We start from the raw sequence: 27,637 nt of genomic DNA, 5'->3' as shown, positions 1-27,637 counted from the left end.
CAAGTGACGTAATTTTGATATACATAAGGATTATTTTTATATATTCAAAAACTCTTCTTTTCTATTAAAATATTTAATCTATACCCTTTTTTTTTTTTAAATAATCTTTACCTTATTTAAACCATTATTTTTTAAAAGATATTTTAGACGGAAAGTATGATGTATTATAATTTCAATTATCTAATTTTATTATTTTAATCAATATTTTATATAAACTTTTAATAAACATATTTTCTATATAATTTTTCTCATTTTGTGCACTATTAGATCTGTCCATGGGTTGAGTCACCCAGCCCGGCCTAAAGACCTGTCCGAAAAGTGAGAGAGTTTGAGTAAAAATATAAACTTAAAAAATGATTTAAACAAAAAAATAAGATCCATTTAGAAAACAAGCATTTTATTGTCTCGGCTCGGCCCGAATTTGTAAAAAAAGAGGTTGTTTTGCTGTTGTTTTCTCACTATTTTGCTGCAATTTTACTATTATGTTACTACTATTTTGTTGTTATTGTTTGGATATTGTATCTGTTGTTTTATTGTTAACTTTGCTACTATTTTAAAGGTATTTGCTTATTAAGTTGCCCCTATCTTAATGTTATTTAAGTACAAAGACTTTTTTTAAGTTTATTTCCAATTTGTTGAGAAACATTTATTTTAATATTTTTATTTGTTTTGATGCAGCATATTTTTTAAAAATTTTTATATAAAAAATAAAATAAAAAAGTTAATATGGGCCAAGTCGGGCTGGATTGAAGTTTAACATCTATAATCCGAGTTAGACTTGAGCAAAAATTTAAACTCATTTATTGGACCGAATCCAAACTTATTAAACGGGCCTATAAGTTTATTAGAGCCCGACTTGGGCCGTGTAGAGTTGTATGTACATATTAAGTAAATGACATGTGGGGTGGTTGGGGAAATGAATTTGATGGGCTTCAAAATTACAATTCCAAATACAATAACAATACAAACAAAAGTAAACCCAATACGTTGGATGGGCCTAGCATTACTGTTTTCCACCGCCTACTTCTATCAATAATACTAATATTTATATTAAGTATTGATTTTTTTAACTCTAAAGTATTTTTTTAAATATGAATTTAATTCATTAATAAATATTGATTTTTTAAATCTAAAAATATATATTTTTTAAAACTATAATTTTAGTTCATTAACATTAATTTTTGTATATTCATTTTATAATTTTTTATAACATTAATTTTTGTTTAACATCATTAATGAATTTCCTCAAAAAAATTGTTAATGAATTTAAAAAAATGTAACTAATTTAGAATTTATTTAATCTTTAAAATATTTAATATTAAAATAATACAAAAATTCATAATGGTTTGAATATTAATAGTACTTTATTATAAGTTAAATAATATTTTAAATATTTTTATAGGTAATTTATTACATAAATTGTTAAATTAATTTATTTTGATTTTAAAATAGTTAATATTAAACTTTTTTTAAAATTTTATAAACTATTTTTGAAAATTTGCTTATGTTTCTAAATTGACAACAACTCATTAGTATTTATATTATTTTATTATTTGAGTTATTCAAATTATTCGAATTATTAATTGAATTTATTAAAAAATTAAACAATTCAAATAACTTAACTTGATTAATTCAAAAATCTTTCAAGTAGGATTAGTTTAGCGTATATTAACTCGCAATAAATGTGATTGTTTGAGATTTTTATACATGTAATTATTTAAATTGTATTAAAAAAAATTAGGTTCAATGTGGATTATGTATAAACTATTTGGTGTGATTTTGAGTGAAGAAGGGATGAGTTTTGCTTAAGCAATCAGCCATGAATTCAGATCAAACTAAATCTCATCTTTAACGTGACATAAGGCTTGAAAGATATGGGTATCTGGTTGAGCAGGTTTTAGGGTCAATAATATTAGATTTTTTAATCCATCAATGATTCAAAAATAAGAAACTGTAAGTACAAACTTTAGCAAGCAGATCTTTTAACCCATAAAATAAAATAAATCAATTCCCCATGAATAAACTTAAGGACTTAGATTAAGGAAATAACTTTCCAGTTTAAACAACATATACTCACGTATTCTCTGTCTGCTAACCAACATTTTCAAACATCTACGAATTTAACATTTATAATTATTTTTTTAATTTCATGAATTTGTTTGGATGCATGTAGTGAATTTAAAATAATTATAAATTTTATTCAATGCATTTAATATAAATTTGTTCATGTGTCGGGTCATGACTTACCCGAAAAGTAGGAGGGTTTAGGTAAAAATATAGATTCGAAAAATGAACTTTGACAAAAAACAAGTAAATTTTGCTTATGTTTTTTTATTACTTTTTTTCATTGTTTTGCTATCATTTCACTATTATTTTATTATTATTGTTTAAAAATTGTATAACTCCTATTTTATTATTAATTTTCCTATTATTTTAGAGGTATTTGCTTGCTAAGTTACATTTATCTTAGTGTTATTTAAGTATATTTAAAAAAATAATTTGTTATGAAACATTTATTTTATTTGCAGTGTATTTGATATATTATATTTTAAAAAAATTATATAAAAAACTTAATACGGATTGAGCTTGAATTTTAGCATTTTTACTTTGACCGAGTTTGGATAAAAATTTAAGTCCATTTTTTAGATCAGACCTAAAAAACAAGCCTAACTTTTTTACTTCGGGTGACCCAACCCTATCTATGGACAACTTTAATTTAATCTCGTATCTTTTTTATACTGATAATAATATCTATATTAATTGAATTAACAAAAATAAATTTATGTTTTTTTAAACTTTCAAAATATATTGAAATTTAAACCATACTAATTAAAACTCAAATTTAAAATTCGAAATGTATGACTAATTCCAAAATATAAAATTAAAAGTAACTAAATTAAAAAAATAAAGTAAATTTGTAAGTTCCATGAAGGGCTGTCTATCAACCAGTTTAGTTTAACAAAGCTGTGGGCTTCTCTCAAAACCCAAAAGGGAAACCCACCTTTGGTGACAAGTGTTGTTGTTTGTTTTAATATTTGGAAAGACAACATTTCTCATCAGGTGAAATCAATAAATAACATGATTGCAAAAACAACTCATAATGACAACTCCCATATTATATTCTATATACAGACATGTATTATCACCATCCAATCAAATCATACAGAAAATGAGGTGAATAGTGAAGATGGTGATGGATTCAAAGGGCGAATGAATATCTTAAAAATCATGATTGCATTAGCAAACAATAATTTACTCATGGACGTGGAGATTTGAACAAATCCTTGTGATAGCGTGGCAAACAAAACACATTGTGTATCATGGTCCAAGTGTTGTAAAGAACAGATCTCATTGTTCGAAGTTGAAAAATCTTTTCTTTCCGCCGTTGCCAAATCGAGGTAAAGTAAAAGTTGAGTAATGGAAACTTGAAAATGCCCTTGTTTTAGAAAGAATTTATCTTTAATCTAAAGTCTCTTAATTTATTCTCTTTCTTTTCCTGAATGTTTCTGCTTCTGTCCCCCATAATTTTTCCTGTTTTCCCATTCAGATTCCGAGAAAATTCTCTTGGGTTTTTGTTAATTTTTGGAAACCACTCGCCCCTGTTTTTGTTTCTTTTTACAGAATTCTAGCTCAACAGCATGTAAGGATACTTCAAAAACACCATATTAAACACTTTTTTGTTTTTTTGAACTTTGTTTCTCCGTTGAATCTTATTTCTTTAATCAGTATGCATCAAATCGGATACGAGTTTCACTTGTTTATGTTAAGAGTATTTTAGATTTTTTTGCCTTTTAACTTCTCTTTTGATAGACATGTTTTGCATGCCTTAATTTGATCTTAGAAGAGCAGTAAGCTTTAATTTATTTCCCAGTTGTTCAGGAGTAAATTCAATGGGTTTCTTTTTTCCTTTAACTTAGCATTCAACCTAGGATCTGGATCTTCTTTTTTTTTTTCAACATATTTTTTCCCTTCTCAAGATTCACATTTGAATTATCATATGAGTTGTGTATTTCTCTGATAAGAGACTATCTTGTTTGATTGCTGTTGCATGTACTTGAATTTGATAATGTCTGAATTAATAGATCAGTTACCAAATGATGTTTAAGCGACAAATTAAGTTATTGCCTTACTGGTTTTAAAACTTTTTTAGATGCAAGACTTGGGGAGATCAAATAAGCCACACATTATTGGATTTAAAAAACCAAATTAACTTGATTCATTCATTTCCAGACATAGATGGGTATATATCTCAGCACCCCCAAAACTGAGAAATTTTCAGAAGACGGCGAGAATGATAGGGTTAGATATGGTCTATCATCCATGCAAGGATGGCGTGCAGCCATGGAAGATGCTGTAAGTAACAAATGAAACCTGTAATTTTTTTTAATTTTCTAAGCATTTGGACCTTATATTATTGCATTCTACTAGATAAGTTCCAGCAATGAGTTTTGGTAAATGGATTTAGTCCTTTATATAACCCCTTCCATATGTTTTTTTGGTGTCATTCTCAATCCCCAATCCGATCTCGTAAATATAAGACAATCATGTTAATCCCTGTTAATTTTATTTACCATTTACAGTTTACTATGTATTATTCTACAATCAACTTCTTGTCCACTGGCATCTGTGTCCTTCCTATTTGTGTTCATCTCTTCTTAGATCTGCAAGCAGAATGGAATTTAACTCCATTTTTATACAAGTCTTTCCTCCCTTTTTCTGTCCTTACTAAGTTCTTCATTTCAATTTGTAATATACCTCATTTTGCTTTCTGTCTTCCTTATGTTGTACATACTGTAGCTTACATTATCTTACTTTCTTGCAAATTTCCTGTTCTTGTCATATTATTGATATGTTCTAGTTACTTTTTTTATTTGTTTTGTTAGCATGCTGCGTATCCTGATCTTGATGAATCTACTTCGTTCTTTGGTGTTTATGATGGTCATGGAGGTAAGATTTGGATGGTTCAGGTACTTATGATTGTTTTCAGTTCCATATACACATTTCCTTTTGTTTGTACACTATCTGAGTTGAGGTTTTTGTTGTTTCCCATTAATGTACCTACTTGAACTAGAACTTGAACCAACTGAAGAATCTTGCAGCTTTGCTTCTTTTTCAATTGATTCTGTTGAGACGTTTATGATATTTTGGTGTCAGTGAATTCCGATAATTGCTTTTTGCAACTCTACTGAACTATGATGCAAATATGATTAAGTGTTTTACTAATGACCACCATTCAGGTTTCTTCAACTTACCCAAATCTCTAACTTTCAGGCAAAGTTGTCGCAAAGTTCTGTGCCAAGTATCTTCACCAGCAGGTTCTCAAGCATGAAGCATATGCAACTGGCGACATAGGGGCATCAGTTCATAGGGCATTTTTCAGGTTGCTTAATTTGATTACTCGAGTTTTATGCTTATTCTTCGCTATTTTCCATTGTTGTGGGAGTCAACAACTCAAGTCTGATGCTGGAATGATTTGGAGGATTTCGTGCTTAATACCTGCTAGTAATAATGTCTATTGATAAATTCTTCAGCGCATGAAGTTTGAGAGAAACTTTTCCATTTTTTCCACACTTCTTGTTATAAATTCCACAAGGTTGAATTACTATCTCTATGCTATTATTACAGTCTAAGTAGCTTGAAAAGTAAATTAAAACCGGTGTCACTGATTTCTTGTTGCTTTTCTGATATAATCAACAATGTTATTTTTTGTTAAGCATTGTACTTCAACCCTTATATCTCGTTATAGATCTTATTCTCTAATTTTATCTAATTAGGTTTAAGCCTCTAAGAAGATCATGAAAGGAGAAATTTATCTCAAATTATAGTGCTTCCATTACCCATTTTGCTCCCTCCATGCCTGCCACTACCCATTTTTTGTTTGTGGTTTGAATGCCCTTTGTTCATTTCATGTGTTTCCAACTCGAGTTGCATTTTAGTGCAGAATGGATGAAATGATGCGTGGACAAAGAGGATGGAGAGAATTAGCTATTTTGGGTGATAAAATAGACAAGTTTACCGGCATGATAGAAGGATTGATATGGTCTCCTAAGGGTGGTGAGGGTATTGACCAAGATGATGATTGGGCCATTGAGGAGGTACTTATGAAAACATAAAGAATATATACATCTTACTGTCCTTACTGCTGAATGGAAATTCGGTGCTTGCCAGTAACTATGATGGAAATCAATGTTGAAGAAGAATAGAACTTGTATTGCTACATTTTAACTCTTAGCTGATTTGGTGCATCTCTGCACCCCTGATTTCCCTGCACGTACCATAAATGTTCATTAATTTGTTTGTACAATTAAGAAATTTATTTTATTACAACAATTTGTATGTACCATTTATATTTGTTTTAAAATTTTGTGTTCAGGGCCCTCATTCTGACTTTTCTGGACCAACTTCTGGGAGCACAGCCTGTGTTGCAATTCTAAGAAACAACCAACTCGTTGTTGCAAATGCTGGCGATTCTCGTTGTGTGATATCTAGAAAGGGTCAGGTAACATTCTGTTAATAGGGTGTAATTAGCTTGTTTCATTTCAAATGGATACTAATATAGATAATATTTTTATCGATTTCAATTATATGTGGATGTACTGGCTATTGTGCTTTGAACTATGGGCACTAAACATAAGTGTCAATTGTAGAGAACATTCTTTTCTTTCCGGATAAATAATCTATTTGACTTCTTCTCGTGGCTTCTTTTTTGAAGGCATACAATCTCTCTAGAGATCACAAACCTGATCTAGAGGCAGAGAAAGAAAGGATTTTAAAGGCTGGTGGTTTTATACATGCAGGACGTGTCAATGGCAGTTTGAATCTTTCAAGAGCTATAGGTAATTTACCGCTCTGTTCATACTTAGAAACGAAAAGGGTAGTGATTGAACTTACTAATTAGTACTTCGATCTCCTAAAGAGAGGCATATGCCACTGGGAACAAAGTGCTAGTATATGAACTTTCTAATAGCATTTCTATACGTCCATAGTTCCCAATTCAAATGTATGCTTCCATGCATATCTAAATTTTTTATGCTATGCATATATGGGATAGAAACAGAGAGGGTGAGAGATGTAGTTTTAATCCATTGTCTCGTTTTCCTGCAGGCGACATGGAATTCAAGAAGAATAAACTTTTGCCTGCTGAAAAGCAAACTGTATCTGCAAATCCAGATATAAACACAGTAAGTGTATTCTCGGTCAGCAGTCTGCCCAGATCAGATCCCTCTACTTTGGAGCATTGGGTATTTAACTTACACATCTTACTAATTTTCTGTTAGGTTGAGCTCTGTGATGATGATGACTTTCTTGTGCTGGCATGTGATGGAATCTGGTATATTTATTTATATTTAATGCCTTTTTCTTTTAGATTATAATAGAATTAAGACTAGCATAACTTAGCATCTGATGCCTTCTCAATCTTTAATTTGGTCAGGGATTGCATGTCAAGTCAGATGCTAGTAGACTTTATTCATGAACAACTACGTTCAGTACGTGCAAAAGCCTATTTATTTAACTTTGCCCTTTTTTAGGCGAATTTGCTCAGTCATTCCGTGCCTTCTTTTTTATGTATGCTCAGTCTGAACTCTTGCACGCAATGCAGGAGACCAAGCTCTCTGTTATTTGTGAGAGAATACTTGACAGATGCTTAGCACCATCAACAGCCACTGGTGAGGGTTGCGACAATATGACCATGATTTTGGTGCAGTTCAAAAAATCAATCAAATCTGCCTCACCTGCAGAGCTGCAATCCTCCCATTCTAAATCAGTTGACATTAAATCAAAGCCAGAGGGAGGTCAAGAAAAAGCAGTTGCAGCTATTGGTGGAGCTACTAAATCCTCTACTTGAAGAAGATTGGCGGACCCTGCATTTTCTCAAATTTTGGAATATGAATATGTGGGATGGCTTAGAGCAGGAACGATTTGATGACATATTAAGAAAGTAATATATATATGCCTTTTGTTTCCTTTCTTAAAAAAGAACCAATGATTTAATTGGGGTGTTGTGTCTCAACAATGCCATTAATAACATGTACAGTTTATTATTATTGAAATGTTTTTGGATTAATGGATTGAATTTTGTAGCTTGGAACTTGGCCCATATTGCCAAATTGTTCAAGGGTTCACCATGTTTCAATCAATGATTTTGCCCTTGATATTTCCCGTTAGCACAAGAAGTATTGCATGGCAGAGAATTCAAATCCAAAACTAGCAACCAAACAGCCACGGATTCATTCTATTGATATGATAAAAGAATCTTTTCCTAACGCTGAAAACCTTGTCCAACCATCATCAAGAAAAAAAAACCTTTCCATAAGCTAGACTTCTGAAAATCAGACACTGATACTCCACTGATATATTCATTTAATACCAAACTTAGAAAATTTGTCCTGATTCACAGTTAAAATGGAAGAAATAAGTGTAGACAATGATATTAAAAATCTGTAGCAATGCCAATCAGAAGTTATTACAGGGAGACAGTTAATTCTTGTGCCTACCTCAGTTAACTGCTAAAACAATGAGTGAAAAGAATACTCATTATTCATTATATCTTAAACGCCACCTGATCTTGCCATGAGATTTTCTTCTTCCCCACTCTTTTTCCATTCATCAAACGGTTTTGCGACTTCTTCCCCTTTCTAGACACCGCCTGAACATCTACTTGACTTCTCCCACTCCCTTCCTCATGAATCTGCAATCCGGGAAATACTTGATCAATTCGAACAAGTCAACTTATAATAGCACAAGTTCTAATATTATATATATTTCATGTAGATTACCACATTTGGATCTAAATCAGGAAGAGAATTCAGTCTCCTCTCAACAGATACATTGATACCAAAATTCTTGACCATCTTGTTTTGCAGGTAGGAATTTTGTGATTGAACAGAATCTTTTTGTAGTCCATATTCTCGAGACTTGACCATTGATAAATAGCTGTACCTCTGTCTTAAGAATCTACAAATCAGGAGAAAAGGAAATATAAGCTATGTTATTGAACGAACCCTTCTTCTTCATCATTATTTAAAACAATGCAAAAATACATACAAATTCAGGAAATAGATATCATACCGAACTTCATTCAAAAGGCTTCCTCGCATCTGGTTAACCGTCTCCAATTTCTTCTTCTTTGAAACAAATTCCTAGTAAATGATTGACACGAAAGAATTAAATTGCTAACTCGAGTACAACAGTTATAATCATTGGAACTGGACGTGTAAACCAATGAACATTCATTCTATATAGTTTGTGAGAAAAAGTTTCTATACATTCCTTGAAGAACTACCTTTCTTGATTGCGGACACAAACATTCCAACAATTAGCAAAATTCTATCTTTTTTCACCAGTTGGACTAAAGAAACTCATAAAAATTTTAGGCAGAAACACAGGCTATAGCAGCAAAACAAGAAACTAGAATCTGATTTGATAATCAAAGAATGCAACCTAGATAATCACAAAACACAACTAAAAAGAGTAATTGAGACAAAAGACTAACCTTTTGCAATTCCAAGAACTCCTGGAGTAGGCTTTGATGCTTTAGTCTAGCCTTGGCTTCCTCATCAACAGAGTTATTGTTATATTGCCGATTTCGAGAAGCCCTTTTCATCTTCTATACTTCAAAATTGATATTTTCTTTACTAGAAGTTTAGCAGAAACTGTATCAGAAATTTTGCAGAAGTTCCCAACCCTTCTATCTTAGCAAAAAAGAAAACATTTTGCCCAAAATTTTATAATCCGTAAAACAATCTACAACCCCAATTAGGAGAAGAAAATTGGAAAATTTCAAGACCCCCCCCCCAAAAAAAAGCCCTTGTTATTATTACCTTTTTCACAACAAAAAAAATAAAACCAGAAAAATCCAGAATTGAGCCAGATAAGGGATATAAAATTAAAATTGTGAATAAAGAAAAAAAAAGGGGGGGGGGGAGGGGCAGAGAAACGAAGAAGAGGAGAAAAGTTTAAAACAATAAAAATGTTAATAATAAGGAAGCTGTGGTGGAAATGGTATTCTCTATCTCTGAAACTGGAAGGAGAATGTGAGAACCCAAAAAGGCCCATGAAGAAAGGGGGAAGAAGAGCCTGGGTAGAATTAGAATGATAGAAGATCATGAGATACAGAGAAGGGTAAATGTGGGAAAAATGATAAGTTCTATTTTTTCTTTTTTGGAGGATAATAGAAGACATATCTATCCCCACTATCCATCTTTCCTTCTCTCCATCTGTCTTAGTTTTCCATCCCTGTTGCCTTTTTTTACTTTTCTTTTCGTTTTGTATTTGGTTTTGTTTTTCTGTTGTGCTGCTGTATATAAAATTTTGGTCCATTTGGGCTTTAGACAGAAAGATTTTTAGTTATGAGGAATTTTCGAGTATATTTTATAAAAGCAGGAGATGGATAAAGGGCTGCTGTTTACTTGATGGGGTTGCAGTTATTTCCAAAGACAGGGAAACCTTCACACATGTCCTATAATGGTGTTTCGGTTGTGTGGGTAACAGCTAGTCTGCCACCGCATCCCCCCTAAATTACAATTATATCCTCCTCGCTTTTTGCCCTTGATTTTGACTTTTGTTAAAACCTGTTGACGGCAGGGACATCTTGACATCATCAAATCAGAAGAATGTTTTTTCTTTTTTTTTTTTTTTTACAAAATGAAAACACAAGTGCTTGTTCATCTGACAGACAGGATATGTTGTTACCAACATATTTTAAATGCAAAACTACACCTTAAATCCTTTCTTGATATTCCATTGTATCTCAATGGTTAATAAATATTAATTAGCATGGCAACAAAGTTACCAACATTGATTGGCCATGGGGAAACTACTGATATTTTTCATATACATATTGCACAAATAATACAGTATGATCTAAAATTTTCGTTCTTTTTACATTTAGAAGGATAGCACAATGCAAGCCAAAGGCAAAGGACATGAAAGATTCTGTATGGCATCTACACGTACTAAAACCATAGTATTACATCGTAATATCTCACGTAAATGATGTACATGAACTATTCAGTCTCGTTGAAACTTGAATGGGAAACATCAACTGCCACAGCTAAGATAGGTTCCACTCTCTGAACTGGTTCAAGCATCAGCAAGACTAACCAAGCCTGAAGTACGCGAAAGGGAAACTTAGTCATTGTGTTTGACATCAAATTGTACAATAATTTTCTGAATTTGCACAAAAAGCGTTAAAGGGAAGTACCTGCTGCACCTTGTAAACTGGAGATCACCAGCCAGGTTTAATGAGTAGCATATATAAGCATCTATATATTTCAACATTCAAGACTGATTAGGAAGCTGAGCAATTGTTCCCCTGTTTGGGCTGCAGCCCCCAACCATCATCTGTTTGTAGACTGCATAGGCATTGTCTGAATTTCCAGACACACTGTACCCTCGAATAAGAGCATTATAGGTGAACACATTGGGTTCAAGACCCATAAGTTGTAGTTCTTCATAAAACTTTCCTGCTTGCTCCACCATTCCAACAGTCCCAAGATTGAGTATTAAGGAATTGTAAGTGTAAAGATCAGGAGTTATACCCCTATTCCGCATTTCATCAAAAAGAGAGAGAGCTTCCTCTATCCTGCCTGACTTCCCAAGCCCATTAAGCATAAGGTTATAAGATACCAAGTCTGGATCAAGGCCAGTTAACTTCATTTCCTCAAAATAGTGCAACGCATCATCAACTCTTCCAGCCAAACAGAGGCAATCCACAAGAATGGTGTAGGACTTCAAGTCTGGTCTTATCCCCTCTTTAGCCATCTTTTTAAATAAGTCACAAGCGGTATCTACATCACCAGCTTTTCCATATCCATTTATAAGAATATTATAAATAGCGCAATTAGCTTTGCATCCATATTCTTCCATCTCCTCAAACAATTGCTTTGCATCCTCCAGTCTTCCCAATTTAAGAAGTCCATCTATAAGAGGCCCATATGTACAGGGAGTTGGACGGAAATCACCACTTATGAGATCATAATACATATTCATAGCCTTCTCTATGTTGTTTGATTTTGCAAGACCAGAGAGGACTATATTGTGAGTTATAGTATTAGGCTTACATCCACGAAAAGTCATCTCTTCATACACTTCAAAGAGTTTATCAGTTTGACCAGACTTCCCACAAGCATCAATCAACAAGTTATAGGTGGAAATATCCGGAGAACAACCAATGCTCTTCATCTCTTCAAAAAGTTCCCAAGCGATTTCAGTGATATGGACGTCAAGTAGTCCATCAATTAACAAATTATATGCTGTTGGTTTTGCGATAACCCCCATAATTTTTGTGAAATTTGCAAACAATTCTCTGGCAAAAACAGCTTTTTTATGCCTACACAGATTTCTAATTAGAGGCAACAAAATAGACTCATCCTTACAGATCTTATTGCATGCCAATGTCTCAGCAAATTGTACAGCTTTATCCATTCCAGCTTCCGTCAAGATCCCACTCATTAAATCTTCCCAAAATGACCCATTTGTATCAATCCCATCTTGATAAATAAAGTCCTGAGCAATCTTGAAGGCATCCATAAGCTGCCCATCCTTAACAACACCAGGAAGAAGGGTGCACAAAGTCACATAGTCAGGGTAAAGCAACTTCTTCATCTGATGAAAGACCCAAATTGCATCCTTAACTCTGTTTGCTTTAATAAAGCCATAAATGATAGTGTTATAAGTCAGAACATCAGGAGCACAGTTCCCTGGTGTCATTTTGTACAGCATTTTCAAAGCCAAATCAACCTCATCGTTCTTGCAAAGGCAATCCAACAGGATGTTGAAAGTTATTGTGTTAGGGCGACACCCATGTCTGGTCATACTCTCGAACAATTCAATTGCCTTTTTGACTTGACCTTCTTTCCCTAATCCAGATATTAATGTGTTATAGGTCACAACAGAAGGGACAAGCGCCATTTCCTTCATTTTATGAAACATTACCCATGCCTCATCCACTCGTCCGGCCTTGAAAAGCATGTCAATCAAGGAATTAATGATCATTACATCAGGCTCACACTGATTTTCCAACATCTCAGAGAGTAACTTGATGGCGTCATCTACTTGCCCAACCTTACTATAGCACTTCACCATCATGTTGTAGGTAACTGAATCTGGAGCAAGCCCGCTACTTTTAAGCTCATTGAAAATAGCTTTTGCTTCACTAAGCCTCCCTGCTTGAGCAAGACTATACAAAGATGCATTGCAAGCAATAACATTAGGAACAATTCCTCTAGCCTTCATCTTCTTGAAGGTCTTGAGAGCTTCACCATGGTCACCAGACTTTCCATAATAGTTAATGAAAAGTATGTAAGTAAAAGCAGTAGGTTTAATGCCTAGAGATTCCAGATTAGTAAAAAGTTCCAAAGCCTCACCAACCCTATTTAGCCTCAATAGTCCACAGATTAATGTGTTGTAAGTCTGAAGATTAGGGGAGACCCCTTGCTCCCTCATGACCTCCAACATATCAAAAGCTTCATCTAAATTTCCAACTTTGCAGAAAGCCTCGATAAGTATGGTGCAAGTAACCACATCAGGAGCATAACCATCAGCTTTCATTTCATTCCAAATTTCTTTCACCAACTCCACGTCCCCAGAGTCACTAAACTTGTCCAACAAAGTAATATAGGTTACTCTGTCAGGTTTATGGCTGCTAGCTTTCATCCTTAGGAATATTTCCTTGGCTTGATCAAGTCTCCCAGTATTACAAAGAGCATCAATGAGAACAGTATAAGTAACAACATCAGGTCCACACCCCAGATCATCCATTCTCTTCAAAATCCCAAATGCCTCATCAATTTTCCCAGCCCTACCAAGCACTCTAATGCATATTGTAAAAGTGTAAACGTTTGGCTTCAATCCCAGAGATTCCATCTCTTCTAGCAAATCCAAAACCATTCCAATATCTCTTCTCTTCCCAGAAGCTACCATGAGAGCTGAGTAAGTTTTAAGACTAGGCTTTAGACCTTCAGAGACCATTCTTCTATAAATCTGTAGAGCCTCCCTTACTAACCCAGACTGAAGTAGCAAATGGATCAATCCATTATATGAATATGCGTTCAGAACAATACCTGCATCCCTCATTCTTTCAAGTCCAAATGGTGCTTGCCGAAGCCCACCTCTTATATCAAGACCCTTAAAAACAGTCAAGTATGTATTCAAATCCCTCCTGATGATTTGCTTTTGCATAAATTCAAATACAAAACGCATTTCTCCCACCATTCTATGAACTCTCAAGACTTCAAGCATATGATTACAAATTTCTGTGGTGTGAACAACGTTGGGCAACTCTGCAACTGACTCAAAGTAAGAAAAAGCAGATTTTGGGTCCGAAATCGACTTGAGAACCCTTGAAACTTCATCGGAAGACAAGCTATTTCTGCACCTCCCATTTGCCAACATCATTTCACATGAATTTTTCATCACGTAGAAACTCAATTGCTGTTTTCTCCGTTTCCTCCAAGACACCATATATCCATCTGGAAAAACCTTAAACTTCCCAATCTTTCTACCTCCAAAGGAAACATTTTTATGGCTAAAAGCGGAGACTTTACTATCAACTAAAACACAACTATAATTGAGACTATTACAGCAAGCAGACATCGAGTAAAGTATTAAAACAGTCATTAGAGGGTAATTGCCAACAAACCGAGAATCAATAGAGAGTAATCAGAGATTGGTCACTTCGCATTTTCTTTGAAAGAGCATGAAAACGTAAAGATAGAGAAGAAGGCATTTGCTTACCTAAAATATCTGCTTCGAGAGAGAGAGAGAAGGAGAGTTAGCGAATTTGGACAAAGTGAAGTTTGGATATTTTCAAGTAGAGAGATTGGGTATTGATTTCACTGACCGCAGAATTTAGGCCCTTCAGATTTTTCTTCTCTTCTTTGGCATTATCTCTTCCATTTTTACTGTCCTTTCTCCTATTTCTTGTTTTCTTTTTCCTTTGTAAGATTAAATTATTTCTCTCAATTGTAGAAAGACTGTTTTTTCTCCCCCCGTTTTTTTTTAAAGTTTATGTAAAGACTATTAGGATAAAACTTGTGATTTATTTTTTATATTTAAAATTTTATAAATTAAATTCTTTTATTTTTATTTAAAATGTCTAATCATTAAAATCAAATTATTTTTATTAAAATTTATTCAATTTAAATTTTGATTAAGTTACCATTATATAACTTGGTATATGATCACAGAAAATAAGCTTAAAAAAATGAAAATTTTTGACAAAAATGACTAACAACAATAATAATGGGATTAGAATTTTTAATTGAAAAAGATGATCTTAAACTTTTCTCAAAATTTTATAAAAGTAGAGGGATTAATAATATATTTTGACCAAAAATTAATAAGAAATGAATTTTTAGCTCAATTAGTAAATGGGGAGGTTTTAGGACAGCCCTACTATGTAGATTTATATATTAGTGTTTAAGTTTCTGAGTCTTTTAATCTAATTAATTCTTTATTAATTTTAGTTTAGATTGTATTAATTTCTATACTTGTATTTGCAATTGTATAAACCTTTTAATAATAATATAAATTAAAAAATAATTATTTTTATCTAAGCTTACGCAACTTTAGAATTTTATTTAAAATAGTTTCTAAAATAATTAATAATTTTTAATCTGTGTTTATAACAATCACAACAAAATCATAGTAAACCTAACTGCGGCCATAAACCTCTCTGGCTTTTGCTCTAATAATCCCTTCAGCCCTAGCAATTTGCATATCTTAGAAGTTGTCAGCACCCACCAAAGAGAAAGGGTGACGTCTGAATCTTGAACACCCACCAAATATGGAAGGAGGTGAAAGAGGGAGCTCAGCCATCCCTGAATCTGTGATGAATTCAGTGAAGACAACGCTAGTAAACGTTGAAAACCTAAGGACCCATTTGCTCGAATTCTTGTCCCTCTCTGACCCCGATGTCCTTGCTCAAATGCCCCCTCTTCAACGCGCTCAGGCTTTCTTCACCCTTGCCAAAGCCACCACTACTCTTTTCGCTTGTAATTTCTATTTACTTGTTCGGGATTTGATTTTCGTGTTAATTATTTCTCTGTGTGTTTTAAATGCTAAGCTTTTTATTAATCTTTTTTTCTGCAGTGAAGTTGAGATGCAGTGGAGTGCACCCAGATGAACATCCTATTAAATCAGAGCTTGTACGTCTCCTTTAAAACTTGAATTTGTACTTCTACATTCTGGGTTTGTTTACATGTATGGGTCTCTTTGTTGGATGGCATCTTTTGATTTGATGTTAAGTTTGTTTTAGATGATATTGCTTCATTTATTGGGAATTAAGAGCATCTCTACTGTTTGTTTTAACATTGAGATATTATTATCTATTTATTTTCGAAAAACGTTAGGATATCATTAGTTGATTGTCTCGTTGGTCTGTTGTAAAGTTCAATTGGCATTGTGGCTTAACTTTTCTATCCTGTTTTGGTTTCCATATCTAGGAGAGATTAAGCTTGTATCAAGAGAAGCTAGAGCGGTTCATAGACTTAAGTAAAGGTACATTGTTTTCTTTCATTCCTTTCCATATATGCTAAGTAGCCGTTGCATCGATTCAGAAGTATAAGGTTCCGTTATTCCACATTTGCGTTAATTTTGGAATTAACTATTTGTATCACATTCTAACATAAGTATGTCTGTTCTTGAAGCACCGTTGCGACCTTCAACTACCTTGAACTCTCAGGCCGCAACCCGTTTCATTGAGCATTCGTTACCAGACCTGACCCCTGGTAATTGATGGTTCACTTCTTTTGTGGTTGCTCTGAGTGCTTGGTTTTGTCTTGTTTTCTAAGAGCTTTTGTGTGTGTCTGTGTGTGCAGTGCAGAGGCAAAGTATGAGGCAAATCAGTAAAGGGGAGGGGCGAACGATAAAATGTTCTGGTAGTAATGTTAAAAAGAAGAGAAAATATCAATCCTCTGAAAAACAATCTGTTGAAGATGCTGCTAAAGAATTCCTTGAGAAGGCAGCTCGTGAGCTTTTTGGTGATAAAAAGGATGGTTTTAAGGGGCCTCTACAGGTTGATGATACTTCAGATGATGACTTGCCTCTGTCCTGATACTCCAGGTGTTCCTTACAATTACATGGTCATATTACCTCTTAGTGTTCTTTTACTTCCTAGAAGCATATTCCCGAATGGGTTGTATCCTTATTGGACGTGCTATGCTATAAAAATATACATAAGGTGCGTGGGAGTTTAATATGCCATGCTAGAAAAATATGCCAACCACAACTTTGATTTGTATATGCCTAAATGCGCAGCCTGCTTGATTTATTTTTTAGTGTTCTTTTACTTCCTAGTAGCATATATATGTATCTATTTCTATTTTCCACGCATTCTAAATAAGCCAACCACAACTTTGATTTGTATGCGTAAATGCTTTGCAGCCTGCCTGATTTATTCACAAGAAGCGAATTGTATGTTGTTCCTCTTTTTCGTCTCACAGGTTCGGTTCAGTTGCACGGGCCAGGTTATAGGCAGCAAGTGAACATTTAGATCTTTCAGTTACAGTTGAACTTGATGTGTATTATTAATTTCTTTCTTTCAATCATTGTACTGTCTGAATATGTTTATTTTTAATGGAGTAAATCTTATAAATTCTTCTGAAGCCGTATTTTTTAGAATCATGTTGGATCTTATAGACTCTTTGATGAATCGATAAATGACTCCAAATTGTCACCAATTTGGTGAGACATTCAACAACATTAAAAACGAAATGAAATAATCTCTCGTGGATTTGCAAAATCCAAACTCTCTCGCAAAACCAAAACTACCCTCACATCTCAGAAGACTACAACCCCCAGTGTGACCAAGAAACCAGCCTTCAACCCAGCAGCACTGCTGGTAGGAGCAATGGCAGGACCGTCAATTTCTGCCAGAGAAGGTGCTGGGGAGATTCCAGTGTACCTGTGCTTTTGAGACAATACAACAACGTGCAACTTTTGGCCTTGCTCGCAGTGACCCTTTGCTCCACTGATGAAGTAAAATGGCCCTGACCTATCAAGCTTAACCTTGGTGTTCCCATCCTTGTACTCTGCAATTGAGTTTGAGGTATTGCAGCTTGCATAAGCCTCCTTGGTCACTTGCAGCACTGAGTCTTTGCCACCATCATATTTCCACACTGCAACAGATAAACACCAAAAAGGATTTAGGAAAAAAATGTGAAGAAAAAGAAAAGCACCATAAAGTGAAGTGTAGCATTGCATTTAAGGATGGCAAGAAAGTAGGCTTATTTTATTACCGAGAGAGTCGCCGATGCGGAAACGGGATTTTTCAGCCCATCTGTTGAGAGAATCTGATTCAGATGATGGAATCTTCCAGGCGTCTGTCTTCCCACCAACCAAGATTTCTTTAGCTTCTGTAAAGCTTAGAAATAGAAAGAACAGAAAGGAAGAAGTTAGCCTTCTTGAGAAAATATCCATGGGAAATCAAAGTCTGGAGAAGAGAAGGCAAGTGAAGGATATGGCTATGACAAAGAGAGAGAGAAAAGCGAGTTGGGGATTGGAATAGCAAGTCCAGGGGCTCACTGTGTTTATATAGAAAGTGAGAATCTGGGTGGGGAGATAATTAGAAACTAGCCGTTACAGTGATGGTGCACTGCCACTACTAAACTAATAATGTTGGCCCCTTGGGCTCTGAGCCTCTGTCTCTCTCTGACCGGTTGTCCTTCTAACCATTGTAACGGTTAAATTGAAGAAGAACGGAAAAATAGATCTTAACGACCGGTCTAAAGAAAGCCCATCAGTTCAAGCCCAGGATTTTGAGCTCTCTTAACAAAGTTGGGCTGTGGTACTTGCCGTTTTCGTTCTACGAGTGAGTTGCGGTGCCATCTGCTAGGGGTGAACACTTGGCATGACGCGATTACTTGCCACCGCTAATTGCAACGTGTTGTTCTCCAAGAAATGCTGGCAAAGTTGGCTCTTCAATTGTCCTAAGCCCTTGACAGATTAATAAAAGGAAACATTGAAGTTAGTGGAATTTCAAATTTGAAGTTGATAGAGAAAATGTCAAAAGTTGAAGACTGGAGAAAGAACGCAGATACCCACAAGATGAGCCCAGAAGAGGTGAGAGCAACGGGCTTGGAAGGATCGAAGAGGACACCAGGCCACCACCCTGGAGGAGTGTTGCACCAAAGGAGCAAGCTTCCGGTTTCCATGACTACTATGACCATCGGCGGCCTTCTCATCACCGCGGCCATAGGATATTCGGTGTTGTACACCAGGAAAAAGCGTGAAGCTAGTGCCCTAGATGTTGCCAAGGTGACCACGGGTATTGCTGACCCCAGTGACACTCGCCCCAGGAAGTCGTCGTAGTATGTATGTATGATAACTAGTTTCTACAATAATAATAATTTCTACTAAGTGTTTTTCTTCCACGATAATTAATCATATCGAAATAGTACAAGTACTTCTCAAGTGATTCCAAATTGTAGTGGTAAGAATTTCACGGTTATTCATATCCAAAAAAAAAAAAAAAACCACCTTCTGAACACAGCCCGGGCATGCGTATTTTTGATTTTCCAATGGATTTACATTAATAGAAATTTTTTTAATTTAGTGAGTAATAGCTCTGGTTGTTCACTGTTCAAAAATTGTTTAGGCAGTTCATACCATCCATACATAGTATTTTGATCTAAGATTTCAATTCTTTCAATTCTTTCAATTCTTCCATTTCAATTCTTTCAATTCTTTCAATTCTTCCATATTTCGGAAGTTTCCACAACTCTATCACCTAGTCAATTCCGTTTCACTTAATTACTTAATTCTTATTAATTCCGTTTCACTTAATTCTTATTTCATGACTTATTTCATGACCATATATCTTTCCGACTAAATAATGGGAAATCTTTCATTCCATCCGGGAAAAAGCCATCTTTTTTCTCAAAAATATCTTTGCCATTTGATCCATTTTTCTCAATAATGTCTTTGCCATTTGATCCAATAGTCTTCCGTTAAATAGGAAGAGATTTGATAAATACTAATAACTCTCGGATGGAGTATTAGAACAGAAAAATCCATTAGATAATGAACTAGATAATGAACTGTTGGTTCTAAGCCATCTCTGGCGATGAATCAATAATTCAAAGTGTGCAATCAAACAAAATTCTCTTCTTCTGTTGAATTTTACTCTTTGTTTTTATGTTCGACTATATCGGGCAAAAATAATAAAATTGAATTCGCCACCAACAGATAATAAGAATATCAGTTCAGCCACCTGAAACTTTCACAGCAATTCTACTGAAAGTAATACAGAATGGAATTTTCGATAAAAGAATCACATGAGAAGTTTCTTTCAACATACATAGGAAAACAGAGGTATTCCCCAAATCAACGCTAAAAAGGGAAAAATAATAAAAAATAAAAGCTCAGCCCCAAAATGAGCATTAAAAGTTTATATCTGAAAGCATGATTAGATCTTAACCTTGAATTGTAACCTAAGACAAACAATAGCGATTATCTCATCTGAAAACATGATCGAATCTAAGAATCATGATTATATATGATAAAAGCATATCCCGTTTTACACATTAATCGATCTTGACAGATGAGTAGATAAGCCTTGTGAACCAAAAACATGCATAAAACCCAATGGTGCCCGTTAGCACGAAAAATGCATATGAAGCAACTAGCATGTATCCAAAATACAGCATCCCAGAAACCAGCTTAGTGATCTCAAGCTTCGTGAAGAAGTAGAATGTAGCGTAGAGGAAGAGATATAACGCCGAGGAACCTGATGTGAGATATGACCTCCACCACCAAAGGTAATCTTCACTGCACAACTGGAAGTAGCAAAGCACAATGGTTATTTCAGCACAAGTGATAAGGAGGATAATGAAGACCAAGAAGAGGAAACCAAAGATGTAGTAGAACTGGTTCAGCCAGATTGAGGTAAGAATGAAGAAAAGCTCGATGAAAACGGCTCCAAATGGGAGTATTCCTCCAATCAGAATGGAGAAAATTGGGTTCATATACCAAGCCTGCTCAGGGATTTGCCTGGGAATTTTATTTGTCTTCACCGGATCTTCAATAGCTGGCTTCTTGAACCCAATGTAACCACCCACAAAAACAAGTGGAACTGAAATTCCAAACCACATGACGACCAAAGCAAACATTGTCCCAAATGGCACAGCCCCAGATGACTTCTGGCCCCATATGAGAGCATTTAAGACAAAGAAGATGGCAAAGACGATGCCCGGGAACAAGCATGCAGTCTTTAGAGATATTTTCTTCCACTCTGTTCCTTTAAACATTTTGTATAGACGTGAAGAGGCATAGCCAGCAAAAATGCCCATGAAGACCCAAAGCAGGAGCATAGCTGTCATCAGACCACCTCGGTTGGAGGGGGAAAGAAATCCAAAAACAGCAAAGATCATGGTAACTAGTACCATGCCCAAAAATTGAATACCGGTGCCAACATAGACACAGAGCAGGTCAGAATTAGATGGAGGCCTGAAAACGTCCCCATGTACAAGCTTCCATCCTGTCTCTTCTTGGGCTTCTTCCTGGGTCTCAAGTTCATTGTACTTAGAAATATCACGGTAAAGTGTCCTTAACATAATCATTGCTACCATGCCGGAAAGGAAGAGAACAATCATCAGAGAATTGACAATTGAAAACCAGTGTATTTGGTCGTCACTCATTAAAAGATATGCATCCCATCTCGATGCCCACTTCACATCACTCTCCTGAAAATCAGAACAAGAAAATACAAGAATATTAGCACCTCATAGGTGACTGATGTCAAAATCTTATTTCAAAAACAATGATCTAAATCCAATAGATAACTTCTTCAGCTCATGATTGACACTGAACAGAGAATTTTACAGTTGTCAACCTTAAAAGTTTGTAGTTGAAGAGGTCACCTGGTATTCAACATCATAGGTGAATATAATCTCCTTGTTTGCTTCAACTTCTTGCGGAGTGTTAGAATTAACAACTGTGCGTTTACTGTGGGGGTTGCATGTTGTTAATCGAGTGTTCTCACTCCATTTCCCCTCATATTCATGTTTAATGCTGCATTGTTTTGAACAAAAAGAAAATGCGAAAGAAGATGATACTATAATCTCAGCCAACAGACACCCAGAAATAACAGTTCTACCATAAAGCTAATGCTCAGATGAACTAACCTGTACGGTTTAACTTCAAATCCCACAATCCTAGCCGAGTCAGTTTGTGGATCCCTATGGTACTTGACAGTAAATGCCAAATGGTTGTGAATGAAAATTTTCTCTTCCTTGCTCTGCACATAATCAGACAAAGTAAGCATACAAGGTAGCTAATACATCCTCAAACAAAGTAAGCATACCCCAGTGTATTGGCCTTTGAGCCCAACATGGTAACCAAGCTGATAAACAGTAGGAGAACCCTGATCTAATCTTCTAATGGGAACAACAAGGGGCAGGTTATCCAGGATCCTGTCAAAAGAATAAAGAACCTTGAGAACAATTAATACAAGTCTGAAAGATGAATTCCGTGTCAGAAGAAACAAATATTATACATATTGACTCGATATTCATCATCAATCTTCTCCTTAAACTGCTTTGCAGTCTTGGCATCAAGTGTAATCCGGCAAAGAACAGAACACATTTGTGGCTCACGCATTTTAAACTGCATTGATTCAAGTAGAAGAAAACAAGTTAACGGCCATAAAATAAACAAACAATCATCAGAAATACTAAAACTGACCACATAAGGAGAGTTTTCAATACGGTCACCACGAAGCACTTCCCCAAGATTTTCTGCACTGTCAACTATCTTTTTTGGTGGACAGAAAGGGAGGGAATAATATGAATAAGGAAGTTGTGTCTTTATAGAGGTCAATTTGTTCACTTTCACTTTCAAAGGATCTCCCTGCAAACCCCAAGGAAATAATCAATAATTTAACAATACCACAATAATTTCTCAATTAACATTCCCAAATATCACAGGTGTGTGTAGTGAGAACCTAAAGCTGTTTAATAAGCCATTATCAATCACGTCCACATGATAAGCACTACGTTGGCAGGTTAAACATCTTTCAGGGACACAGTTCCTAAATTAAACATCTGTGTATACTTGAGCTTAGTGGTGATTGATAATCACAGCTGTGTAGTGAGAACCTAAAGCGGTTTAATGCGTCATTATCAACCACATCCACATGTAACGTGCAAATTAAAAATCTTTCGGGAACACAGTACCTAAATTAATAATTATTCTAAATTGCATCAGACAACTCGATCCACATAAAGTACGGTGGCAGATGCCGCGGAGAAATTAAAAAAACATGACATAAAATTAGAAATCAACTAAAAGAACGCATGCTATGAGGTTTTGAATAAAAGAACAAACGAAGGTTAAAGAAATCATCAAGTGAAATGAAGCTTTTGTTAACAAAATCTATTCAAATTTCAAAGAAGTATCTGAATCTGAAACAAGAACTATAAAGCCGTCATTTTCGCGCACAAAATTTTCATTAATTCCCTTCTCATAATGGTCCTATACGATCCTATTAACAAAGACGTCAAAGCGAAGATACGAAATTAAAAAAACAGATCAAATGTGTAAAAAAAATATTAAGCAAGAAAGCGAAAGTGAAAGAGAAAACAAAAGAGAAACGGAGAAGGCGACCTTTTGGAAGTCCTCGGGGGCGACACCAGGAAGGTAGAAGCAATGAGAGGTGTGGATCAGAGAGAGGAAGACGATGGCGGAGATCATGATGGAGGTGGATTTGTGGATAGATCTCGATCGATATTCCATTTTTTTAGATGGAGAGGGGAACTCTCTCTTTTTGGAAAAGGGAGAGGGGAGGGGGAGTCAGATCTGGAAAATGAAAGAAATGTGATCGGGGAGTGTAATAAGGAGAATACAACCGACAAGAGAGAGGGAGAGAAAGAGAAGCGAAGCTGGGATTGGGTTGAGAGGTGTGCACTAGCCACTAGATCAGGACCCCTGGTTGGTTTCTCCTGCTACGCTACGTTTTGGTTACTTATTCTTCTTTTGCCACGTGTGTCTTGTTTTTTCCGTTTTCTATATTCACCGGCTCTTTCAACAGGTGGCAGGTCTTTTCGAGTGTCGGTCATGGATCTCCTAGCTTTTTTATATTTTTTGGACTGGACTGGTCCATTTAGGCCCAATTCCTCATTGAGATATATTCCCTTTTCCTGCAGTTCAGAACCGGATCAGCCATCAAACTGATGAGTACATTAATTTGTTAGTTTGATACGGTTCAATCAATTCATTCGTTTTAATTAAATAAGCTATTAAAAATTTTTAAAAAATATTAAATTTTTAGTTCGACCATCTTATTCAATTAATCCATACTGAATCTCAAATTAATTGATTCAATACCCTCTTCGAATTAGTACCATAGTTAATTCCTAACTCAATCTATGGGACTAGCTAGCTCGATTCAATTCAATTAACCTTGCATAAAATTGTGAGGTGAGCCCTCGTAGTTAATGTATTCAAATGGTTAGTTCAAATTATATTTTAATTAAATTACTGTTATGAAATATTTATGTGGATGTCATTATCAACCCCATAAGTTATAAAACTCTTCCTATATCCCATTAATATGAGAGATAAAAGGTCATGACTCTTTACATGTCCTATAATAATTAGAGAGTTATTTTTAACCCCTATATATGGGGCTCATATACTCATGAAATAAAAATATATATAAAAAAAAAGATACACTCTGTCTTCTATATCCTCTCTACACTCTTTCTTCTATCACATTTTAATTTATTCTTTCTTTATTATTTCGCAACACGTTATCAGCAAGAGTCTTTAATACAAGAAATCGAGGCCAACAAATTTTTCCTTAAAGATTGCCGAAGGACGCTTAGGTGAAGTAAGGGTAACAAGTTGATCTATTTCATTTGCATAGGTGTTATTTCATTTGCATATTAACATGTTTTATTTTACATTATTGACTTGTATATTTTGTCTTATAGTTTATAATGTCAAATCTTACAAAACTCGAATTTGTGGCTCTGGACATCACTGGAAATAACTATTTATCATGGGTACTAGATGCTGAAATTCACTTAGATACAAAGGGTCTTGGTGAGACTATTAAGGAGGGAAATGAATAAAGTACACAAGATAAGGCCAAGGCCATGATTTTCCTTCGCCATCACCTCCATAAAGGTTTAAAGACCGAATATTTGACTGTTAAGGACCCTCAAATTCTTTGGGCCAATCTAAAGGAAAGATATGACCACCAGAAAACTGTGATTTTGCCTAAAGCTCGTTATGAGTGGCTGAATTTAAGATTACAAGACTTTAAGTCTATTAGTGATTATAACTCTGCCATGTTCAGAATCACTTCACAATTGAATTTATGTAGAGAGAAGATTACTGATGCAGAAATGTTAGAAAAAACATACTCAACTTTCCATGCAAATAATGTTGTACTGTAGACACAATATCGTGCAAAACAATGAGCTGCTAATGAAAAACCATGAATTATGCCCAACTGGCTCTGCTCCATTCCCTGAAGCGAATGTGAGTTTACACAATGGGCAAGAATTAAAAGAAACACACCATGCAAATAGTAGTGTGCGTGGCCGTGGTCGTAGCCGCGGACATAGATATGGATATGGTCGAGGTGGTCGTTTTAAAATTTCACATTCCTACCAGAAGTGGGATCGAAAAAATAGTAACAGGGAAGAGAAAGAAAAAGGTGAAAATGTGACTAATGTATGCTATTGTTGTGGAAGAAAAGGACATTGGTCTCGTGTGTGTCGCACACAAAAGCATCTAGTTGATCTTTATCAGCAGTCCATAAAACAGAAGGGAAAGAAAGTAGAAACCAAACTTGTGTATAAATATGGCGAAAGTGATTTTGATGATGGCAATGCAACCCACTTAGAAGTGATTGGTTTTCTTTCTACCCCTAAATGAAATTATTAAGGCCACAAATTTCAATAAATAATAAAATAAACCTCTACTACTCTATGTTTCATTTAGCAACTTTAATAACGATGTTATGACCTTTACTAGTGCTATGTTTTATGTGATAATTTTGTTTTATAGACCTTTTTAGTAATTTGAACTTTGAATACCTGTTTTCACTATTATGTGTGACATTTTGTGGTTATTTTGTTTCTTTGAAGAACATTATCTCGCAAAGGCAATCAGCTATGAATGGTAAAAATATATATCTAGCAGACAGTGTAACTACTCACACCATATTGAAAGACAAGAGATATTTTTCTCATTTAATAATGAAAGAAGAAAGTGTGAGCACTATATCTGGTAGTACAACTATTATAGAAGGCTCTGGAAGAGCAATTATTTTTTTACCAAGGGGAACAAAAATTGAAATTATTAATGCATTATACTCCCCTAAGTCTCAAAGAAATTTATTGAGTTTTAAAGATATTCGCTAAAATGGATATCATATTGAGACTTTAAAGGAAGGAAATTGAGAATTCCTTCAAATTACGAGTATTGCTCAAGGCAATAAACAAATTGTTGAGAAATTGCCTGCATTCTTAACTGGTTTGTACTACACAAAGATCAGTTCTATAGAAACACATGCTATAGTAAACCAGAAGTTTACTAATGACTTTGTTCTTTGGCATCACCGGTTAGGCCATCCCGGTTCAATAATGATGCGAAAAATAATTGAAAATTCATGTGGACATTCATTGAAGAGCCAGCAGATTCTTCAAAACATTACATGTGCTGCATGTTCACTGGGGAAATTAATAATCCGACCATCACCAGCTAAGATAAATAACGAACCACTTACTTTTCTTGAGCAATTTTAAGGGGATATATGTGGGCCTATACATCCCCCATGTGGACCATTTAGGTACTTTATGGTTTTAATCGATGCGTCGAGTAGATAGTCTCATGTATCTTTGTTATCAACTCGCAACCTGGCGTTTGCAAGATTGCTTGCTCAATTGATTCGATTACCAGCCCATTTCCCAGATTTTCCTATTAAGACCATCCGTCTTAATAATGCTGGTGAATTTACTTCTCAGTCTTTTAATAACTATTGCATGTCCATTGAAATAAGTGTTGAATATCCTGTAGCTCATGTTCACACACAAGATGGTCTAGCAGAATCTTTAATAAAACAACTTCAAATGATAGCAAGGCCATTACTTATGAAGTCAAAACTCCCAATCACTGCTTGGGGACATGCAATTTTACATGCAGCTGCATTAATTCGCATTAGGCCAACAAGTTATCATAAAGTCTCCCCCTTACAAATAGTTCATGGTCAGGAACCAAATATTTCCCATCTAAGAACATTTGGATGTGCCGTATATATTCCAATTGCTCCACCACATAGAACTAAGATGGGACCTCAAAGAAGGCTGGGTATATATGTTGGATTTGAATCCCTATCCATAATTAAATATCTAGAACCATCTACAGGGAATCTATTTACGGCTCGTTTTGCAGATTGTCATTTTGACGAGTCAAATTTTCCAACATTAGGGGGAGAAATAAAAAAGCTGGATAAGAAAATTAGTTGGAAAGAGTTGTCATTAGCTCATCTTGATCCTCGAACTAAGCAATGTGATTTAGAAGTTCAAAAGATTATTCATTTATAAAATTTAGCTAATGAATTGCCAGACGCATTTTCTGACCCAAAGAAAGTGACTAAGTCACATATACTAGCTGTGAATGCACCAAT

At 34.9% G+C, this 27,637-nt stretch overlaps 7 protein-coding genes across 13 annotated transcripts; 3 read left to right on the top strand and 4 right to left on the bottom strand.

Annotated features, from left to right (window-relative positions):
* The first annotated feature begins 3,058 nt into the window (after positions 1-3,058).
* LOC107958977 (probable protein phosphatase 2C 60) lies at positions 3,059-8,045 on the top strand. 3 transcript variants are annotated; one of them, XM_016894908.2, is made up of 11 exons: positions 3,059-3,398; positions 4,231-4,353; positions 4,884-4,947; positions 5,272-5,380; positions 5,942-6,095; positions 6,374-6,499; positions 6,713-6,836; positions 7,105-7,181; positions 7,278-7,330; positions 7,433-7,487; positions 7,601-8,045. In XM_016894908.2, the coding sequence occupies exons 2-11, from the start codon at positions 4,237-4,239 to the stop codon at positions 7,844-7,846; spliced, it is 1,125 nt and encodes a 374-aa protein (XP_016750397.1). In that variant the 5' UTR covers positions 3,059-3,398; positions 4,231-4,236; the 3' UTR covers positions 7,847-8,045. The 3 variants fall into 3 exon arrangements, with proteins under 3 accessions (XP_016750397.1, XP_040968932.1, XP_016750396.1); XM_016894907.2 differs by having other exon boundaries at positions 3,396-3,640; XM_041112998.1 differs by lacking the exon at positions 7,433-7,487 and having other exon boundaries at positions 3,103-3,398.
* Positions 8,046-8,321: 276 nt separating this feature from the next.
* LOC107958979 (pentatricopeptide repeat-containing protein At4g31850, chloroplastic) lies at positions 8,322-14,977 on the bottom strand. 3 transcript variants are annotated; one of them, XM_041112997.1, is made up of 6 exons: positions 14,843-14,977; positions 11,204-14,745; positions 9,494-11,108; positions 9,070-9,140; positions 8,778-8,955; positions 8,322-8,689 (listed from the first exon to the last, which is right to left on the bottom strand). In XM_041112997.1, exon 2 carries the CDS (start codon positions 14,617-14,619, stop codon positions 11,281-11,283), a length of 3,339 nt encoding a protein of 1,112 aa, XP_040968931.1. In that variant the 5' UTR covers positions 14,620-14,745; positions 14,843-14,977; the 3' UTR covers positions 8,322-8,689; positions 8,778-8,955; positions 9,070-9,140; positions 9,494-11,108; positions 11,204-11,280. The 3 variants fall into 3 exon arrangements, with proteins under 3 accessions (XP_040968931.1, XP_040968930.1, XP_040968929.1); XM_041112996.1 differs by having other exon boundaries at positions 11,213-14,965; XM_041112995.1 differs by having other exon boundaries at positions 11,204-14,964.
* On the bottom strand, positions 8,543-9,604 carry LOC107958978 (uncharacterized). The gene is made up of 4 exons (XM_016894912.2): positions 9,494-9,604; positions 9,070-9,140; positions 8,778-8,955; positions 8,543-8,689 (listed from the first exon to the last, which is right to left on the bottom strand). The coding sequence occupies exons 1-4, from the start codon at positions 9,602-9,604 to the stop codon at positions 8,543-8,545; spliced, it is 507 nt and encodes a 168-aa protein (XP_016750401.1).
* Positions 14,978-15,624: 647 nt separating the features above from the next.
* Positions 15,625-17,606, top strand: LOC107958981 (nuclear nucleic acid-binding protein C1D). 3 transcript variants are annotated; one of them, XM_016894916.2, is made up of 6 exons: positions 15,625-15,995; positions 16,093-16,148; positions 16,446-16,500; positions 16,650-16,730; positions 16,821-17,064; positions 17,445-17,606. In XM_016894916.2, exons 1-5 carry the CDS (start codon positions 15,788-15,790, stop codon positions 17,054-17,056), a joined length of 636 nt encoding a protein of 211 aa, XP_016750405.2. In that variant the 5' UTR covers positions 15,625-15,787; the 3' UTR covers positions 17,057-17,064; positions 17,445-17,606. The 3 variants fall into 3 exon arrangements, with proteins under 3 accessions (XP_016750405.2, XP_040968928.1, XP_016750404.2); XM_041112994.1 differs by having other exon boundaries at positions 17,386-17,606; XM_016894915.2 differs by having other exon boundaries at positions 16,821-17,606.
* A 43-nt stretch (positions 17,607-17,649) lies between these two features.
* On the bottom strand, positions 17,650-18,507 carry LOC107960823 (early nodulin-like protein 3). Its single transcript, XM_016897096.2, has 2 exons — positions 18,240-18,507; positions 17,650-18,119 (listed from the first exon to the last, which is right to left on the bottom strand). The coding sequence occupies exons 1-2, from the start codon at positions 18,418-18,420 to the stop codon at positions 17,782-17,784; spliced, it is 519 nt and encodes a 172-aa protein (XP_016752585.2). The 5' UTR covers positions 18,421-18,507; the 3' UTR covers positions 17,650-17,781.
* A 414-nt stretch (positions 18,508-18,921) lies between these two features.
* Positions 18,922-19,413, top strand: LOC107958982 (uncharacterized). The gene has a single exon (XM_016894917.2). It carries the CDS (start codon positions 19,003-19,005, stop codon positions 19,309-19,311), a length of 309 nt encoding a protein of 102 aa, XP_016750406.2. The 5' UTR covers positions 18,922-19,002; the 3' UTR covers positions 19,312-19,413.
* An 823-nt stretch (positions 19,414-20,236) lies between these two features.
* LOC107958983 (transmembrane 9 superfamily member 8) lies at positions 20,237-24,031 on the bottom strand. Its single transcript, XM_016894919.2, has 7 exons — positions 23,605-24,031; positions 22,684-22,848; positions 22,496-22,605; positions 22,304-22,412; positions 22,125-22,237; positions 21,861-22,011; positions 20,237-21,683 (listed from the first exon to the last, which is right to left on the bottom strand). Exons 1-7 carry the CDS (start codon positions 23,731-23,733, stop codon positions 20,526-20,528), a joined length of 1,935 nt encoding a protein of 644 aa, XP_016750408.1. The 5' UTR covers positions 23,734-24,031; the 3' UTR covers positions 20,237-20,525.
* Between the last annotated feature and the right edge of the window lie 3,606 nt (positions 24,032-27,637).

The sequence above is a fragment of the Gossypium hirsutum genome, chromosome A05 (genome assembly GCF_007990345.1).
Source record: "Gossypium hirsutum isolate 1008001.06 chromosome A05, Gossypium_hirsutum_v2.1, whole genome shotgun sequence".
NCBI lineage: Eukaryota > Viridiplantae > Streptophyta > Magnoliopsida > Malvales > Malvaceae > Gossypium > Gossypium hirsutum.
Note: the sequence above shows the minus strand (reverse complement) of the source record. Positions and strands in the feature narration are given on the sequence as shown.